The 18,208-nt window shown below is 51.6% G+C and overlaps 1 protein-coding gene across 3 annotated transcripts in view; it reads left to right on the top strand.

Moving 5' to 3' along the window:
- The window catches only part of NFATC2 (nuclear factor of activated T cells 2), a 158,982-nt gene that overhangs the window by 16,552 nt on the left and 124,222 nt on the right, over positions 1-18,208 (top strand). For 2 of the 3 annotated variants that reach the window (XM_065922191.1, XM_065922192.1), the window contains exon 1: positions 471-785. The exons of the other annotated variant lie outside the window; for it this stretch is intronic. In XM_065922191.1, coding sequence (XP_065778263.1) covers positions 656-785 — 130 coding nt within the window. In that variant the 5' untranslated portion in view covers positions 471-655. Of the gene's footprint in view, positions 1-470; positions 786-18,208 lie in introns of those variants that run through there. 3 annotated transcript variants of the gene reach the window in all.

Genomic DNA, 18,208 nt, shown 5'->3' with positions numbered 1-18,208 from the left:
GGCGAGAGTGTCTGGTGCCTGCTGGCCCCTGCAGATGTCAGGCGGCCAAGAGTTGTCGATGGAAAGGCAGGTAGGACTTGGCCCCTTGCCAGTATCTGGGATAGTTTGCCAAGTCCTGGATGTGACTGATGGAGGTGACAATCGAGCCACAGCTGCGGGGTCACAGAGGCTCAGGTCTGCAAGAGAAGGCAGTGGGTGCACCCCCCCCCCCCTTGTTGGTATCAGCCGGTCACCCAGGGCAGAAAGACACGAGGCTGTCTCATCCGGATCCTGGGGCCGGCAGGGCCGCAGCGCTCAGGCGGGGAAGGTGGGAGCGGCGGTGAGGCCAGGACCAGGGACGGCCTGCTTCCTCCCGGCGGTCCCCGCCCTCCCGTCCCGGGGTGTCGCCCCGCCCCGCCGGCCGGGCCGCGCTGTCCCCGCCTCCCCTCGCCGGGCTGCAACAGGTGCCTCCGGAGCAGGAAGCGCGCGCCGCCGCCGCCGCCGCTCAGCTCCCCCGGGCGCGCCATCCCCGGACCCCGCGTGTGTCCGCACGAGGACAGTGACCCCGTCGCTCCGCCCGCCTCCTGCTCCCTTCGCCCTCCCCGGCGAGGGGCCCGGGAGTCCACCGAGCCCGCCTCCGCCCCCGGCCCGCCGCCCTCCCGCCGCTCCGCGCGCCATGGACGCCCCGGAGCCGCAGCCCGACCCCGACGGCGGGGACGCCCCGGGCCACGAGCCTGGAGGCAGCCCCCAAGATGAGTTCGACTTCTCCATCCTCTTCGATTATGACTATTTGAATCCTATCGAAGGTCGGTGGAGGCTCGCCCCGGCCTGGCCCCCGAGCCCGGGCTGGGGCCGGGGCCTGGGCAGTGGCCACGGGTGGGGCCCCTCTGCCCCACGCGTCCCATTTCCTGGGGGCCTGAGGTTGCGGGGGTGGGGGGAGGTGGCCTCTGCCCAGGTGAGCGGGAGGGCGGGAGACGGCGGAGGCTGCAGCCGCCTTCGAGGGCACCAGGCTCGCTCTCCTGAGGGTCCCGGGAGTGAGCAAAGGGGAGCAGGGGTCTCAGCGGGTCTCTTGCGCGGCGGGTCAGCCGTGCGCGGTGGAAGCTGTGGCTTTTGCCTTTGGAGGGAGGAGGTGAGGAAGCCAAAGAACGGAGTTTTTCGGCAGGGACCGGTGCAGAAAGAGGGCCGGCGAAGCGGATCCGCCCACCCCCGAGCCCCACCGTGTGCGGCGCTGTTGGGGACTGTGCGCTGACTCTAAGGAAGAGGCTGTCTGCCTAACGCTGGAGGGTGGTTTGCCCTCCTCTCAGGCGGCTGGCCCATTTCCTCCCTGAGTTCTGCCGCTGCCGTCTGCACATCACCTCACATGCTTCAGTCTGAGCTTTATTAAGTGGGCCCCCCGCCGCCCCACAGGCAGCCAGAGCTGGGGGCTTGGAGCGTGCCCGCCTGCGGTCTCAGGAAGGTGCAGGCTTCGTCCTGCCCCCGCGACCTGTCAGCCTCTACCTGCGAGTGCGCTCGCGCTGGGGGCTGGGGGTTTCCCCCGGCTGGGCCGTCATTTCACGTGTTTCACAGGAGCCTTGGTCAGACGAGGCGGTCGCACACCCAGCCTCACTGTATTTTTCTGGTTAGCAGGTTGTCTTGGAAAAAAACAGAAGAACCCAACCAGGCTTCCTGATTTTGACAGCCTAGCCCAGCCAGTGCTTGTTGAAGCCTTGGGGGCAGGCCTGCTGGTGACTTCCAGATGCACTTGGGCTTGGCTGCGTCGGGGGAGCAGGAAGGGGTTGTGCTGGCTGGTGTGTGGAGGAGGCCCTTCCGGACTTGCCCGGGTTTGCTGTTTCCCAGAGATGCTGCGTGAGGCAGAGAAGTTTTAACTTGCCCTCCGCAGCGTCTTCAGGTGAAACTCTAAGCTTAGGTGAGGGGCTTGCTTTGACTTCAGAGATGCCCTTCACTCGGATACCAAGTGAAGATGGTAGTTAGTAATTATTCTCTATTTTGGCTGGAGATGGAAATAATTAGCCAGCCAAAGAGACCAGTCTTCTTGAGTTGCAATCTGGAGGCCATCCTTTGCTTTGAAAAGATACAATTAAGAATCTGCAAACGATCCCTCTAGCATCAGTGGTCTTGCTCTTAGTTAAGATTAAAGTCATGTTTGGAGGGAATACTTACACCCCTCCCAGATTCACAATCAACGGATTTTTTTTTTTTCCCCTGCAGCGGGGAGATTTCCGGGGAAATAGTTTCCAAGCCAAATCTGATGGGAGGTGCTTTTTATAGTTTTTCTTGGCAAAGGGGTGCTTGGTGGCCGCCAGATGGGTGTCTAAATGACCACGGTGAAGGCCCCAGAATCTATCTTTTAAAAAAATAAACTTTATTTTTGGAAACAGTCTTAAATTTACAGAAAAATTGTAAAGAGTACAGCGAGCTCTTGTATACACAGCACCCAGCTCCCCATAGGAGGAACATCCTTTGTTGGTAATGCATGTTATAATTAGCCAATATCATGATACAGTTTTATGAAGCTAAGTCCATACTTTGTTCAGATTGTCTTTTTTTTTTTTTAATGAGCTTGACAGTTTTGGGGATTACTGACTAGGTACATTGTAGAATGTCCTTTCAGCGGGGTCCTATGTTTTTCTCATGGTTAGACAGGGCTATGGGTTTTAGGGGAGGAAACCACAGAGGTAAAGTGACCACTTCCATCACATCATATCCTGGGTACCTACCATCAACATGATTTGTCATTATTGATGATAGCCTTGATCTCCTGGCTGAGGTAAGCTTTGGCAGGTTCCTCCACCATAAAGTTACTCCTTGCCAAACATGCAGCCCAACTTAAGGATGAGGAATTATGCTCTGGAATCTGGAATCGCTCCTTGCCTGGGAAGGCACCAGGACAGAAACATCATGGCTCAGGAAGAGAAGGGATGTCACGAGCCTTGAGAGGCTGAAGCGAGCTGTTCCACGTGTGGGTCGGGCTCAGGCTCACCCAGATGCTAATAGCAGTCACTTTTCTCTGCTTCTGAATGATGGAACTCCCCAAGGGTCAACACTAGCCCGTGTCTTGCTAATGGGCTTTGTCCCACATGACAATATGTTGGTGAGGTGTTCTCTTTAACTCTGGACAATGGGCTTGGCAAAAGACCAAGGAAGGAAGAGGATTGCTCTGGGGACAGACGTTGTCAGGAACTGGTGATGGCATGTAGGGAGTTGGGGGAAGTCAGATGCTTATTTTATGGAACTTGAGCGTGTGGCAGCTGTTATCAGCCCTTGTAGTACTCCTCCAAGCATAGAAGGTACACACTTCGTAGAAGGGGGTTGATGAGGCACAGAGAGGTGAAGGAACTTTCCCCAGAAAGCAGAGCTGGTAAATGGCAGAGCTGAAAGGTGAACCTGGGAGTCCTCCAGAGCCTGCTTTCTGATCTACTGTGGGAGCTTCTCGTCCCCTCACTTGATGAGAGACACATACAGAGCAGTTAGGGGCCTGGCACCAGGCAAGACTGGAATGTAAAGCACTGACAAGATGATTTTGGGTAAGTCATCTAATCTCCCTGGACCTCTGTTTGCTCAGCTGTCACGTGATTGAATGATAGTACTTACCCCATAGAACTGTTTGCCTTGATGGCTTAACCCATTCAAATCAGTTAACACAGGGTGATTTGTCACTAAGTTTTTATTAAACCTTTGATTTTGTTAATAGAGGTGCTCAATTCACGTGAGTCACTAGTCATTTACTCATCCATTTAATTATTGAGCTCCTGTGGTGTTAGATCCTGGGGATGTAATAGAAAATGAGACCCAATCCCTGCCCTCAGCAAGTCAGTGCCTCTAATTGTTTTTCTTGTCTAATTGCATTGACTAACACCTCCAGTAGCATCTACATGGTAGTGGAAAGTAGGCATCCTTGCCTTGTTCCCGACCCAAGCAGGAGAATCTTTAGCATTAGCTTTAGAATTGAGTCATGTGTGTTTATGTTCGGTATGTATCCATCCATTTCTATTTTCATGAGCGTTTTGATTAGGGATGGGAGCTGAGTTAGGCCACAGACTTTTTAGCATTTATAGAAAAATATGATTTTATTCTAAGGTCATTTATATCAATAGATTTCCTAATGTTGAAACGTTCCTGGCATTAACCACACATGGTCACTGTGTATTATTTTCTTATAGTGATGGGCCTGGCATCTATTGGATAATATTTTTTTAAGATTTCTTTTAGCAGTATTCACCTGGTGGCTCAGTCGGTAAAGAATCTGCCTGCAATGCAGGAGACCTGGGTTTGATCCGTGGCTATAGTCCATGGCATCTCAAGAGTCGGACACGGCTTAGCAATTAAACCATGAGTGATATTGTAATGTCCTTTTTGGTATGCTGTCAAGTTTAAATTTCTCCTCTATGTTCAGGAACAATGTGTGTATTATTGGGACTATCCAGTTTCTCAAATTCTGATAGGATTCCCCTGTGAAGCCATCTGGACCTGGTGCCTTTTATGGTGGTGGTCTGTGATAACTTTCTCGATTGTGTCTATGGGAATTGGGCTGTATACATTTTTTCTTTCTACTGGAGTCCATTTTGGTAAACTTTATCTTCCTAGGAAATCATCCATTTCACCTTTCTGAGTTTCCAGATTTATTTGCTTAGAGGCATGCAAAGTAAACTCTTATTTTCTTTTGAGGGAAAGAGTTAAATACGTAGTAATGGAAAGAAGGAAGACAGGGCTATGGGAGCCCTGACCAGGGCTACTGAGACCACCTTGGAGGGGAGAGGCATGCTGGCTGTCGGTAGACAGATCAGAAGTTTAACTTCTTTGCATGTGCACGTGAATTCAATGCATTCTTACTTCTTCCAACTTGTAATAAATACCCTGGGAAAGATGGATGGACCCTGGGGGTCCCCGGTCACCTCCAGAGGTTCCAGATCTTCTCTGGGCCGCGGTGGGAGGGCTTGCTTCTAGTCTGCCTCGGTGGGTCTAGCGTGTCCCTTCTCTGTTAAGCTGATGCATGTGGTGTTAACTTTGACCTTTCAGGAAGGAAAATGGACTCCTGACCATTGCTTATAGTTTGTTCTGCTGATCCTCAAACTCTTTGGGTCACAGACCTTTGACAGGCTGATGAAAGCCTCAGGTCCCGTATACTGCAGGAGCACACTACACGTGTGCGTACCTTCTGCACCGGACAAACCGGAACGGAACGGCGCTCAGTCGTGTCCGACTCTTTGTGACCCCAGGGACTAAACAGTCCATGGGGTTCTCCAGGACAGGATACTGGAGTGGGTAGCCTTTCCCTTCTCCAGGGATCTCCCCAATCCAGGGACTGAACCCAGGTCTCCTGCATTGCGGGCGGATTCTTTCCCAGCTGAGCCACAAGGGAAGCCCAAGAATACTGCAGTGGGTAGCCTTTCCCTTCTCCAGGGATCTTCCCAACCCAGGAATTAAACTGGGGTCTCCTGCACTGCAGGCCGATTCTTTACCAACTGAGCTTCGAGGGAAGCCCCAGGCCCCACCACTCATACTGTGCCCACCGCCTGTCCCCTCTTGCCCATGCTTCACCGTTTACACCATTCTCAGGCAGTCACAGACACTGCTGCAGCCCATTCTCTAATGTCACCTGCACTTCAGCTCAGGGCCACCTGCTCTCCGCCCATTCACAGGGCACAATTAAAGCCTCATTCTTTCAAGCAAACACTCACTGAATGCTGGTTTTGTGCCAGGCCCTGTGGGAGTACAGAGATGAATGAAATGTGGTCTTGCCCTTGTCTGGCCCCCAGGCCAGCGTGGGACACAGCCTGGTAAACAAACAGGGACAAATGAGGTTCTGATATATAGTATCGTGGCTTTTTTTTTTTTTTTTTTTTTGGTGCTGACTAAAAATAGAGCTCTACCCTAAGCAAGCAAGTTCGCTAAACACATGTGACATTCAGACGTTGCCGTCTGTGTCGAGTTAAGGACAAGCCTTAATAAGCCTGCTTTGTACAAATAGTGTCTCCAGGTGCAGCTGGAGAGGTGAAATGAGGGTTGAGTTGAGCAGTGGCCTTGTCAAGGGAGGCGAAAGAACGAGGGAGAAAGTTGCCCGAATCATTCTTTACTATGGAACACATGTCATCCCAGATTAAAGGCCGTCTGTTCTTCAGGTGCCCTCGGCTTTTGATCAGAAGTTGTTTTCGTCACTCAGTCGTGTCTGACTCTTTTGACCCCAGGGACTATAGCCCTCCAGGCTCCTCTGTTTATGGGATTTCCCAGGCAAGAGTACTGGAGTGGGTTGCCATTTCCTTCTCCAGGGGATCTTCCCGACCCAGGGATAGAATTCGTGTCTCCTGCGTTTGGCAGGCGGATTCTTTACCACTGACCTCCCAGGGAAGTCCTTGATCAGAAGTAGAGGCTCTTAAAATCTTAATGCTGTGTTATTTGAGTTGGCTCACAAGGCTTTTTAGTCCTGTAGGATGATGGGATTGAATACACTTGCATTGGTGGCCAATGGTCCTTAATCCTGGCTACAGACTAGAATCTTTCAGGCATACCTAGGAACCATGAAGTCAGAATTCTTGGGGGTCGGTTCACTTTTGCTGAGTCATGAGAAGTACATGGCAGGACAGGCTCGAGCCCAGGCAGCTGGGGTCATACGTCCCTGCTGTCAGCACTACAGCTCAGCCTGAATCTTACCCCAGCTTTCCTGGGTACCCTTAATGCCAACATGGGGTGCAAACACCCATGGTGTTTTGATATCTATATAATTATCAATGGTATGTTCGCTGCTATCCTAATGGGGTTATACTCATAAAATATGCAACAAAAACCCAAGTGGGGAAGGACAGAATATAAACTGGAGTCCTGCTGTTTCTAAATTTCTTTCTACGTCCCAGTGGATTGTCGTGCATGCCTCCCGGGGCACGTGTCCCCCCCAGCTCCACGGCCATTGGCTCAATAAGCCACAGCAACAGGACTGAAGTCAGGAAAGCCTGGCTTGAAATTCTGACTTGGTTGTCTCTTACTTGCTTGACCTTGGCCAAGCTGAAGTACCTGGCATTAGCAAACACGCAATAAATCATTGCCTTATAAATGGATGAGAAGTTGCATAATCCCTTCTTAGTGGTTTGCCTCCGGGCAGGTGACTTTGATCCTCTCCGCTTGTGTTTTCTCATCTGTGAAATGGGGGTGGTGATGGCAGGGCCCCACAAGGCGGTGTGACTGAGTGTGGGCAGCCAGGCTGCGTGAAGGTCGGATGGCAGGGTGGGAGCAGGCGGGTGGTCTCTGAGACACCGTCTGGCTCACCCAACTTCTTGAGAGCATTGGGTCCTTGGAGGGGGAGTCCCTGCCTTGGCCTTTGAGGAATCCTGAGCCTTAAGAGAAGATGGTTTTTGGGGATGAGTCGCTGGCCGCGGGGCTTCATTTGGCATCATAGCATGATATCTAACTTATATGCTATCCGCATGCATGCTCAGTCGTGTCCGACTCTGCGACCCCTTGGACTGTAGCCCGCCAGGCTCCTCTGTCCATGGGATTTCCCAGGTGAGAATACTGGAGTCGGTTGCCGTGCCCTCCTCTAGGGGATCTTCCTGACCCAGGGATCGAACCCTCGCCTCCTGCATTGGCACGTGGATCCTTTACCACTGAGCCACGGGGCAGCCCTATGTAGGGATCAGTTCTGATGAAAAGCTTGCCCCGGGCACGGGCCCCTGCCTCAGCCCCAGAACTAGGCTGGCTGCAAAAGCTTTCTCAGTTGTCCAGACTCTCAGGCTACAAGGTTCCCTGAGGCTGCTTCCCAGAGAGGCGGGGCCCTCTCAGGTGTCCTGCCCCGGCGCTGCGGACCCCGAGCCTGGGCCAGGAAGAGGCAGCCTTGGGAAGGCAGCGTGATGGATGTCTTGTGGCTTCCCCCCACGAAGGGACTTCCTCTTTCCTCCCTCCCCAGCACAGGAAACAGCCACAGGCTCCACGGAGCTCCGGCCAGACCGGGCTTCGCTGGGCTGGTGCGAGGTTGGGTTTTACTTACTTGTCCCAAACCGAGCTCCGCGCAGAAGGCAGGACTCGCCCTGGGGCTCCTTCTGGGGTGTGTCAGCTTTCCCACCTGGAGGAGAGCCCGCCGGGGGTCCCCCCAGAGCAAGAGGAACGGCCTGTGACATTTTCCTGAACTTTGTCCAGAATGTGGAAAAGTAGAGACAATGGTATCATCAGCTCCCCTGTTCCCAGCACCTAGCTTCGACGGTTACCCTCTGAAGGCCAGTCTTATTTCTCCCCCACCTCCACACGCTCTCTGCATCTCTGCTGCTGCTTGCTTTAAATCACATTGCAGGCGATAGAATATTTTACTAATAAATAGAATGTAGCTCTCACATATAAGGGCTCCTGAGAAAAATCCAATACCATTACCAAACCTAAAAAACTGTCTTGCATGCTAAGTTGACTCAGTCGTGTCCTACTCTTTGAGACCCTATGGAATGTAGCCCACCAGGATCCTGTCCATGGGGTTCTCCAGGCAAGAATACTGGAATGGGTTGCCATGACCTTCTCCAGGAGATCTTCCTGACCCAGGGATCAACCCCACGTCTCTTAAGTCTCCTGCACTGGCAGGCGAGTTCTTCACCGCTAGTGCCACCTGGGAAGCCCCCAAAGCCATAATATTTAATTTCAAATGTCCAGTGTTTAAGCTTCCTGCTTGTCTCACAAGTGTCTTTTCATGGTTAATTTGTTTGAACCAAGATCCAGACAAGATCCTAACATTGTAATTCATTGACATGGCCATTAGATCTCTTTTATTTTATAAAATCCCCACCAGTCTGTTTTCTTGCCTTTGTTGAAGAAGCAGGGTCATTTTTCTTGTATGGGCCTCTATTTTGCCCGTGGGGTCCCTGTGGTGGTGTTTTGTGTTCTTCTGTCCCTTGCATCCCTTACAAACTGGCCTTTAGATCTGAAGTTCTATGTCTTAGACTTCTAGTGCTGTTTTCTTCTGCAGAGAAATATATCCAAGGTAGAGAGGACGCTACAGGAACAGCAGAGAGATTGCTTTCCCTGAGTTGGCGTTTGGGACCCTCTGTGCGTCCTGACCTGAGGTTTTGAGAAAAAAGAGCATTTTCCCACTTGGGCCTGTTTCAGTTAATAAGATGCGTTTCTAAAAGCCAGTGCTTCTATGTGAATTTTAATTGAGCCACGCCTGAGTGAGCTTTCTGAAGGTAACAAAGTTGCCTGAAAAAGCTCAGGATTTATAAAGGTCCTTATCAAAACAAACCTGCTTGGGCGTGCTGAGAAAGGTGGACTGTTAAATGTGCGGGGCGGGGTGGGGGGAGCCTGGACGTCTGCAGTGCTAGCTAAAGTTATTGTAAAGACCACAGAAAGGGGTTGTTTACCTGCATGATCCTGAGAAGGTGGGCTCCGGGTGTGAAATCCACAACCCGTGACCTCATCTCTGTTGCCATGGAGAAAGGAGGAGGTCATTAATGCCCGGGGTTGGCAGGAGCCTCTGATGACGTGGTCCCGTCCCCGGGAATAGGGGACTGAAGTGAAAGCTCCTGGGGATGAGTGTAAATAAAGAAGCCATCTGTCAGTCAGGTATTAATTTTAAGTCTCTGCCCCTGGCCAGGGGTTCCAGGGGCCCCCACTGTCTTCAAGGGGAAGTTTGCACTTGGATTTCAAGTTGGCTGAAAGAAAAGTGGAAACCAGCTTTGCATGCTGTGTCAGGGGTTGTGGGGCTCAGTGAGGGGCACAGCTCTTTGAGGCACTGGTATAAAGCTGAGGGGGTTGGAGGAATCAAAGCAGAGAAGGCGGCCGGGCCCCTGCCCACGTCTCCTTGCACAGGGCCTGGACAGAGAGCTGGCTTAGCCGCGCGCACCCTGTTTTGGAGGGAGGGTCACCTGAGGTCTGTTTCTGGTTGATTCTTCTGACCAGATCTTTTCTTCTCCTTTTGGCAAGGAAGTCGCCGGAAGTCACACTCTGCTGTGTGCCATGTGACAAATGCGGAGAGACTGTCTGCTCTTAGAGAGGGACCTCTCTGAGGCACAAATTCCATCTCAAAGGGCTGTCTTCCTGAAAAACGGAGGCAGTGTGGCATGGTGACTGATAAGCCAAGTCTGATGTCAGCATCTGATGGACTATTACACGGCCATGAAAAAGAAACCATACCTGCATACAACATGGTTAAATCTCAGACGTAAGGTTGAGATTTACATCATGTACATGTACATTCCATATGGTTTTATTTATGTGATGGTCAAAGCAGGCAAACCCAGGCCATAGTGAGGCAAGGGAGGCGAGTGGGTCCCCCCGAATGAGGGTTATTGGGTGGGTGGGGCCACTAGGGAAACATCTGGCAGGATGGAAACGCTCTGTGTCTTGAAGGGTGGATGCACATTTGTAAAAAGGTGTACTTCCAATATCTTATGGCATCTAAATGATGTCTCCGTTTGAACTCCAGCTCTGCCCCTGGTTTCTTTCAAAAGATTTTTTTTTTTTTTTGATGTGGATCATTTCTTAAAAGCCTTTATTGAATTTGTTACAATCTTGCTTCTGTTTTATGTTTTGGTTTTTGGCCGCAAGGCACGTGGGATCTCCGCTTCCCAACCAGGGATGGAAGCCACGCCTCTGCACTGGAAGGCGAAGTCTTCTAGGCCGCCAGAAGAGTCCCTGCCCTGATTGTTCTTGTGACTGGGGCTGAATCCCCACCCCACTCAGCCTCCCTGGCCCCCTCCGTGACACAGAGGAGTAGATGGTACCTGCCTTCCAGGTGCTTGTCAGTCACAGAGTACACGGGAGAGCTCGAGGCGCAGTGAATGAAGGAAGATGGGAAGGACTCTGAAGTTCTTGAAAACATGAGGGCCCCATGGAATGATTCCACCTGGTTCTTTCCATTCCCAGTTTGAGGACGAGGTGGGGTCTCATGTCTATCAGATGCCTGGGCCCTGCCCTCCCATCCAGAAGCTGAACTTGAGGCTGGCAGACTCCACACACCTCTCCACTTCTCTCCAAAAGGAAGACACGCGGGTGTGTGTGTTTTTGCAGACAGCCATGCCAGTGGCCAGTCTGTAAGACCTGGAGCTTGCACACTGTCCCGGGTCCCGGGTCCCGGGCGCTTGGCCTCGTGGCAGGCTGCCTGGGAGGCAGGACCGGGTGCTGCTTTCTGTGCTGTCTGGTGAAGGTAGACAGCTGTCTTAGCCGGGGCAGGGTCAGCGAAGAGCACGGCAGTCACGGTGGCTTTTTCCAGTGGCTCCACGGTGAACGAGACAGGATGGTAAACTGCCTTCTTTCCCTTGCTGGCATCTCTGGACCTGACTTAGCTGGATGGAATTTCTCACCTCTCACGCCCTGCGTCTGTGTGTGTCATCTCTGAATGACGGGTGTGACCACCTGATTCTCCCCGTCATCATTAACACACACGATTCATTGATCGGGAATCCAGTTACCGCCAGCATGTGTATCTGCTGGGGGCCGTAGGGGCATGGGGGGCCCGTTGGAAAGTTTGCTAAGCGCTGAATGTGTTTCTCAAAGCGCAATCTGTAACTTTTCAAAGAAGGTCTTTCCTATAGGTGGTGCAAGCCGCCAGATGCGAAGTCCATCCAGCTTCGGCTCCTCTTGACGTTCCCGCAGGCCCGAACGCACAGGGGGTTATGAGAGCAGAGGGATGGAGGGGAGGGGCGGGACCCCCGGGAACCCCTCCCTCCCGCTTCTCCCCGCCCTCCTGCTGCACGTGTGAGCCGCCAGGTTGCGGCATCTTCACGCTGTTGCCATGGCAACAGACTGTGATGTCTCAAACCCGGGCCCGGGCCTCCCATCACCTCGGGGTGTGAGCGGTGGGTCTGTCGCTTCAGACTGGGGTGGACCGTGGCTCTGGGGCCCGCCCGCCGGCCGAGGGGCGTCTGGCCTCCGTGCCGGGCCGTGTCCTGGCTCCTCTCCTCCGCCTTGTTGAATGTAGGAGCCTGAGCGCCCCGTCTCGCGCGGCCCCTCCCCCTCCTGAGGACAGACGCCTCCTGGAGCGTCCTGAGCTGGCTTTCTATTTTGGTCATTCTATTCTGCTTCCTGAAAATTCCACCCGCTTGTCCTCGGCGGAGAGAAGATGTTCTCTTGCTGTTCCTTTTTTCAAAAGCGATCTGTTGGCCGGTGGGTTGGCGCTGGCGGCGGTCTCAGACTTGGCCGTGTGTCCTTCAGGGTGAGCAACAGGCCCGCCGGAGGCTCAGGAGGGCAGGAGCTGGCAGAGAGCTCCGTGTGGCCAGAGTGAGGTTTTTAAATAATCGTTGACTCAATCCTGGGGCAAACGGAGGGATTATGAGTATTCCAGAAGACAGGAATCTGTGTCTTCCGTTGTCTAGGGCCGCCTACCTCCTCATGGGGCTCGGGAGCAGTTCCTGTCCCGGGGACACCTCAGTTTTCTGTGTTGGGTGAAGGCCTCACGATCCAGGAAATATTCCCTTTTGTGAGTTACGGGGCTGGAGGAGCTGGGCTGCCTGAGACCAAATCTGGTTTTGCCACTTAGCAGCTGTGTGATCTTGGGCAAATTAATCACCCTCTCTGAGCCTCACTTTCCCCATTTAGAAAATGAGGACACTATCGCCTGCTTCGAAGGGCTCCTGTAAGACAAACACCAGTTTCTGTTAAATTCATAGAGTGGTTCTTGGTGTCCAGTGAGCGGCAGAGATGTGTTATGGAGAATCACTTTTGTTGTTGCAGTTAGCTTTGTTGTTCAGTCGCTCAGTTATATTCGAGTCTTTACAACCCCATGGACTACAGCACGCCAGGCTTCCCCGTCCTTCACCATCTCCTGGAGCTTGCTCAAACTCATGTCCATTGAACTTAGTGTGACACTAACACTTTAGTAAGATTCAGTTGATCAGCTCCCAGGTAGCCCAGAAGAAGGGCAAAGCCTGGAATGGAAGGAGTGTCGGAGGCATTCTTTACCTACCCCACGTATTTCCTGAAGGCTAGCAGAAAAAGAGAATTCAAAGTGCTGACCGATCCATTTTATTTTTATAAAGGTTTCTTCCCTTTTTCTTTTTTAAAAGAAGTCCCTGGGGGGCTGGTGTGTATCACACTTTAAGTTGTAAAATAAGGGAATGAAAACAGAAAGTGTTAGTTGCTCAGTCGTGTCTGACTCTTTGTGACCCCAGGGACTGTAGCCCATGTGGCTCCTCTGTCCATGAAATTTGCCAGGATACAGGAGTGGGTTGCAATTCCCTTCTCCAGAGGATCTTCCTGACCCAGGGATCAAACCAGGTCTCCTGCATCGCGGGCAGATACTTTACCACCTGAGTCATCAGGGAAGCCAAATGAAAGCAGAGAAACTTAAATGAAAATTCTTTCCATAATAGTAATACTAATATACCAAAAGGCCTTATTTATTGAGTGCTTATTTTGTGTGTTTTGGGCTTCATGTGCATGAGATGAAGTGTCAGGTGGGTACTGTCACCAACCTCAGCCCTGTATTATACACGAGAACTCAGAGGTCCCCCAGGTCACACAGCTGGGGGGCAAGGCCGTGGAGCAGGGGGCCTCTAACCCCGTGTATTGACCGAGACCCGGATCCCCATGCAGATGCCCTGCTGTGGTGGGGCTGGAGTGGCCGCTTCTTGTCTTCTGGTTTCAGAGAGTGTCCAGAGGTCCCCCCAAACATTCACGGTGCCTGGATGTGGGGTGAGCCCCTGAGAACCTGATGGAAAAGGGAGGGTGGTGGTCTCTACGCGGACTCTCAGATGTCTGTTGCAGAAGCGATTTACCTGCCAGGGCTCCCAGGGAACCGACGTCTCGTTTCTGAGTCAGTTCAGGTGTGACTCATGGGCTGATGTTCCCAGCAGTGTTTGGGGCCTTGGCCGTGTGCAGGCCCCGGGGGAGGCCCTGGAGCTGTCAGGCCTGGAGCAGTGGTTCCCAGCTGGAGGTGGTTCTGCCTGGCAGGAGAAGTTTGGCAAGCCTGGGATGCTTCTGCTTGTTCAAACTGAGCAAGGACTGTGGATGCTACAGACGTCTAGTGGGCGGAGGCCAGCACGCCGCTAAACATCCTAGAGCCTCCACAGCAAGGAGTTTTCTAGCCCCAAATGTCAGTATTTTGGCCTAGAGAAGTGCATGGACTGTATAGTCCATGGGGTGGCAAAGAGTCAGACATGACTGAACGACTTTCACTTCACTTAAATGTCAGTAGTCCTGGGCTTGAGAATCCCTGATCTCAGGTCTGCTGGGTTCAAGTTGCAAGACCTCAGGCAAGTTAATTCATCTGTTTGTGCCTCAGTTAACTTATCTGTAAAAGGAGAGTAAACAGCACCCCTCTCATAAGTTGTGAGAATTAAGGAATGGACTACATGTAATGTACTTACATCAGAGCCTGCTATATAAATTCTCAATAAATGTTAACTGCTGCTACTGTTGTTATTACTGTTATTATTATCATTGACCTTAGCCTGTCTTCAGAAAGCTCACAGTCTAGTAGGGAGACAGAGAAGTGAGTCTGTACTTGATAGACTTCCCTACATGACTCTGTAAGTTCTGGCCACCCTGCAGGGTCTGTAGTGTCTGAGCCAGCCTAGGGAAAGTCAGGGAGGGCTTTCAGGAGGAGGTGGCCCAAGTGAAATCTTAATGAACAAATAGTGGCTTGCTAGGAGAAGTGAGGACAAGAGGTATGGAAGGGTGTTCTGAGCCACGGGAACAGCATGTGCAAAGGCATGGAGGCACAGAGGACCGAGAGCAGCAACCTTGGAATCCCCCATCTCTGCTCCACCCCGTCTCTTTCTGAACACTGAGGCATCGAGTGTGGGCCAGGTGCCTGCCACGGCACGTGAGATGGTTTTATGCTCTCCGATGGGCACATTACGTAAGAGGGCCATCCCCTTGGCAAAGCTGCTTCCCTTTAATCTCCTTAGAAGGAGTGAGGCCTCCATCAGGCGTCATTGTATCTTTAATGCCTTTCTTTCCTGACATTTGCCATTTCCTCCTCCCACTTCCAGCTTTGAAAAAATGTAGACTTTCTAGGGTAGTGGAAATGTCCTACATCCTGATTGTGGTGATGGATACCAGGGAATAGAACATTGGGCAAAACTCATTGAACTGTACACTCAAAATCTGTATGTAGAAATAATGCCTTACTTAAAAAAAATGAGCATCGAGGAGGAAGAAAAAGTGGGCCTGAGGCTGGGAGACTTGGGCTAGCAACAGTGTCTCACTTGAATTTAGTAACTTTTATTTTGATTGTATTTTTACCCTCCCTTCTATTTATGGAGGTGACACTGATTTTCCATTTGTGGCAGCAGTGTGAAGTTTCCTTAAAAAAAAAAAGAAGTCATATGTGAATGAATTTAAATAGAAATATTAAGTAAATAATATTCACTGGTGGTACATGAATATAGCAAAGATCATGCAAGTGGTAAGAAAAGCAAGCTCTTTGGAAACCCTTCTGAGAGAATCGGGTGCTTCTGAAATGAAAGAAACTTGGCCCAGGGCTGCGTGGGCATGGCGCGGGCTGCAGGGGAGCTGTCTGCAAGGGTGGCAGCGGTTTACAGACCCAGCGAAGAACCCTCGCTACTCAAAGGGATAGCTGAACGAGGAGCCTTTTGTCTGTGAGAGTTACTGTCAAATGCCCAGGAGACTGAGAATTAAATAATTATAAATTACCTCCATATTCCTTGCTTGTGGGTAAACTTTCAAAATCCCTGGGAGAGAAAAGAAAAAGACACTCTACTGCTTGGATTAATTAAAACCAATGTAAATACTTTAAATGCTTTTGCTCAGCAGAGACTGGCCTTTCTGTTTTTCATTGCTGCCCAAGAGTGTGAGTGATGTGTGTTTTTAAGTTTTCTGTGACTTTCACATCAGCCCGAGGAGGGTGTTTCTGCTAACATGCAGCTCAGTTTTTCTGATAAGGCTGGAATTTTTGCTAAGAGGCTTTCTGTGTTTTGTTTTGCCGACTGTTGTCAGACATGGATTTGACCCGGATCTCTTCCTAGATTAAAAATCTGTGCTCTCTTACCCCTCAGGAAGGGGGCTGTGTGTGTGTGTGTTTGCAGGCCCAAATGCAAGTTGATAATGAACTGCAGCTTTACGAGAATCTTAGACCCTACAGACTCTAGCTAGATAAATGAAAAGACTTCAGAGCCAGAAGCAGTCAAGGAGACAGATTGGGTTTAACACTGTCCTGTTCGAAATGAGGAGGTCAAGACCTAGAGAGAGTGGGGGACTTTTCCAAGGTCACACAGCTAGTTTGTGACAGAGAAGGACTGGGACTCAATTCCCTGCTTCCCAAACCAGGTGTCATTACTCGAGATCATCTCACATCACTCTGCTCCCCGTGGAACAAAATAAAATAAAAACATGTCCTTTGAAAATTGTATTTCTACTCTCAACATAATACAGAAATCAGAATCTCCTTTCTGCCTCTGCCCCATTATTAATATTTAGTTCTTCTCCTTGGAGGAGGTCCCTGTCACCTGAGACTTCCAGAGAAAAACCTATGTACCCATCAGCATTGTGTGTGTGTGTGAGTGTGTGTACACACTCACCCTCTGTTTCTATCTTATGCATACTGTGTGCATCTTTAACACTATCTGCTGGTCATTGTATATCAATGCAAAAAGAACCTTTTCCACTCTTTTATAGCTGCATTATATCTCACTGTATGAACGACAGAATTTAACCCATCCCCAGCCAATGGATAGAAAGTTACTTCCAGTTCAGGGGGATTAAGAACAGGGCTGGACTAATTAAACTTATGAACACATCACATTGCACATAGGAGTATACCTGCAGGAGAGATTTCTGAAAGTGCCGTTGCGTGGTTTCAGGTGTACATGTGTTTGGAATTTTGATATCACCAAATCACCCCCTCTTGAGGTTCTGTCTGTCTACCTTTTGGTTTCAATGTTGGCATCTTTGAGTAGCAATTTAAATATTTCATGCTTTATTCATTTATTCAGCAGACTGACAATATTCTTGGAGGACCTGCTTTGTGGGAGATCTTGTCCAGGCGTAGGGGTGCAGTGGGGGCTGAGGGAGCTGGGTGAGAGGCCAACGGTATAAGCAAGTAGCTGGAGAATTACTGAATTAGAATTGTGAGGAGCGCAGTGGAGCAGAGCAGGGATGTGTGCGTGGGGTCTGATCTCGTCTAGAAGGTCGGAAAGACTTCTGGGAGCGTGTGACACTTCAGCAAAACTCCAGTGAAGGAGTGGCCTTAGTTACCCAGAGAAGAGGGCTGGGTGGGGCTGGGGAAGGAGCTGTTGAGCCAAGGGAACAGCAAGTGCAAAGGTCCTGAGGCGGAAAAGAGCTTGGCACTTTCTGAGAAGACCAGCCAGCTTGACCAGAGTCCAGAGAGAGAGGAGAGGCCGGAGGGGCAGCAGAGGCTCCGCCTGGCCAGCCTAGTTGAGGTTATCCTGACCCCGGGAGCTGCAGAAAGTCATTTCTGGGCTCCCAGCTGACGAGGGGCACCACGCGCCCTGTACGATCAGCTCAGCTAAACCAGACAGCACCTCCTCCAGGGCGGCCAGCCCAGAAAGGGCGGAGGGGAAGCGGAGCATCTCTGTGCACGGCCACCGATGCTGCTGCTACAGCGCAAACGCCAGCCACGGGCTCCGTGTGCGCGAGCAGGGGCGCCTTCGTTCCGATAAAACTTTATGAACACACACAACCAGCTTCGGTCCACGGGCTGGTGTTTGCCTGCCCTTTAGCAGGATGCGATCTCTAAACGGATAAGGTCTGACGTGACATGAGTTGCTAACAGGGGTTAGTGGAGAAAAGGTGGCCGGGAAACGGGGTGGAGAATGATCTTTTTGACGGGCCGGTCACGGGAGCTGCCGACTGAGCAGGCGTGTGAAGGAGTGGAAGGGCAGCAACCCGGTGGAAGTCACCACGGGAGAGAGTTTCCAGGGAGAGGGGATTCTGCAGCAGGAGCTGCGTGAAGAACGGGGGACGAAGTCAGCAGGGCTGGTGCGGGGTCAGCCTGGGGAGAGGCGGGTGGGGAGACAGGCTGGGGCCAGCCCGGGCTGAGGGCTGTCCTGGGGACATCTTGGGGACAGCCTTTGGGCTGGATTTCGCTTTCCAGTGGACATTTCCATAGACGGCTGCCTGTAGAGCAGAGCAGAGAAGGGGAGTGTGGAAACGGGCAGACCAGCGAGGGGGCGACTGGCTCGGTGGACGAGGGTGGCAGGAGGGGGCGGCAGTGACTTAACTTGTTTCTGTTTTAATAGAGGAGTCAGACTTAGCTGATGGCTTGGACTTAAGGGCATGAAAGAGTGGAGTCTGACCCCAGGAGCAAGAGAGGGTGTGTGTGTTGGGGGGGGGGGGGTCTCTG

Source organism: Muntiacus reevesi, chromosome 2 (genome assembly GCF_963930625.1).
Source record: "Muntiacus reevesi chromosome 2, mMunRee1.1, whole genome shotgun sequence".
NCBI classification, from domain to species: domain Eukaryota; kingdom Metazoa; phylum Chordata; class Mammalia; order Artiodactyla; family Cervidae; genus Muntiacus; species Muntiacus reevesi.
This window is presented reverse-complemented; position numbering and strand designations above follow the sequence as displayed.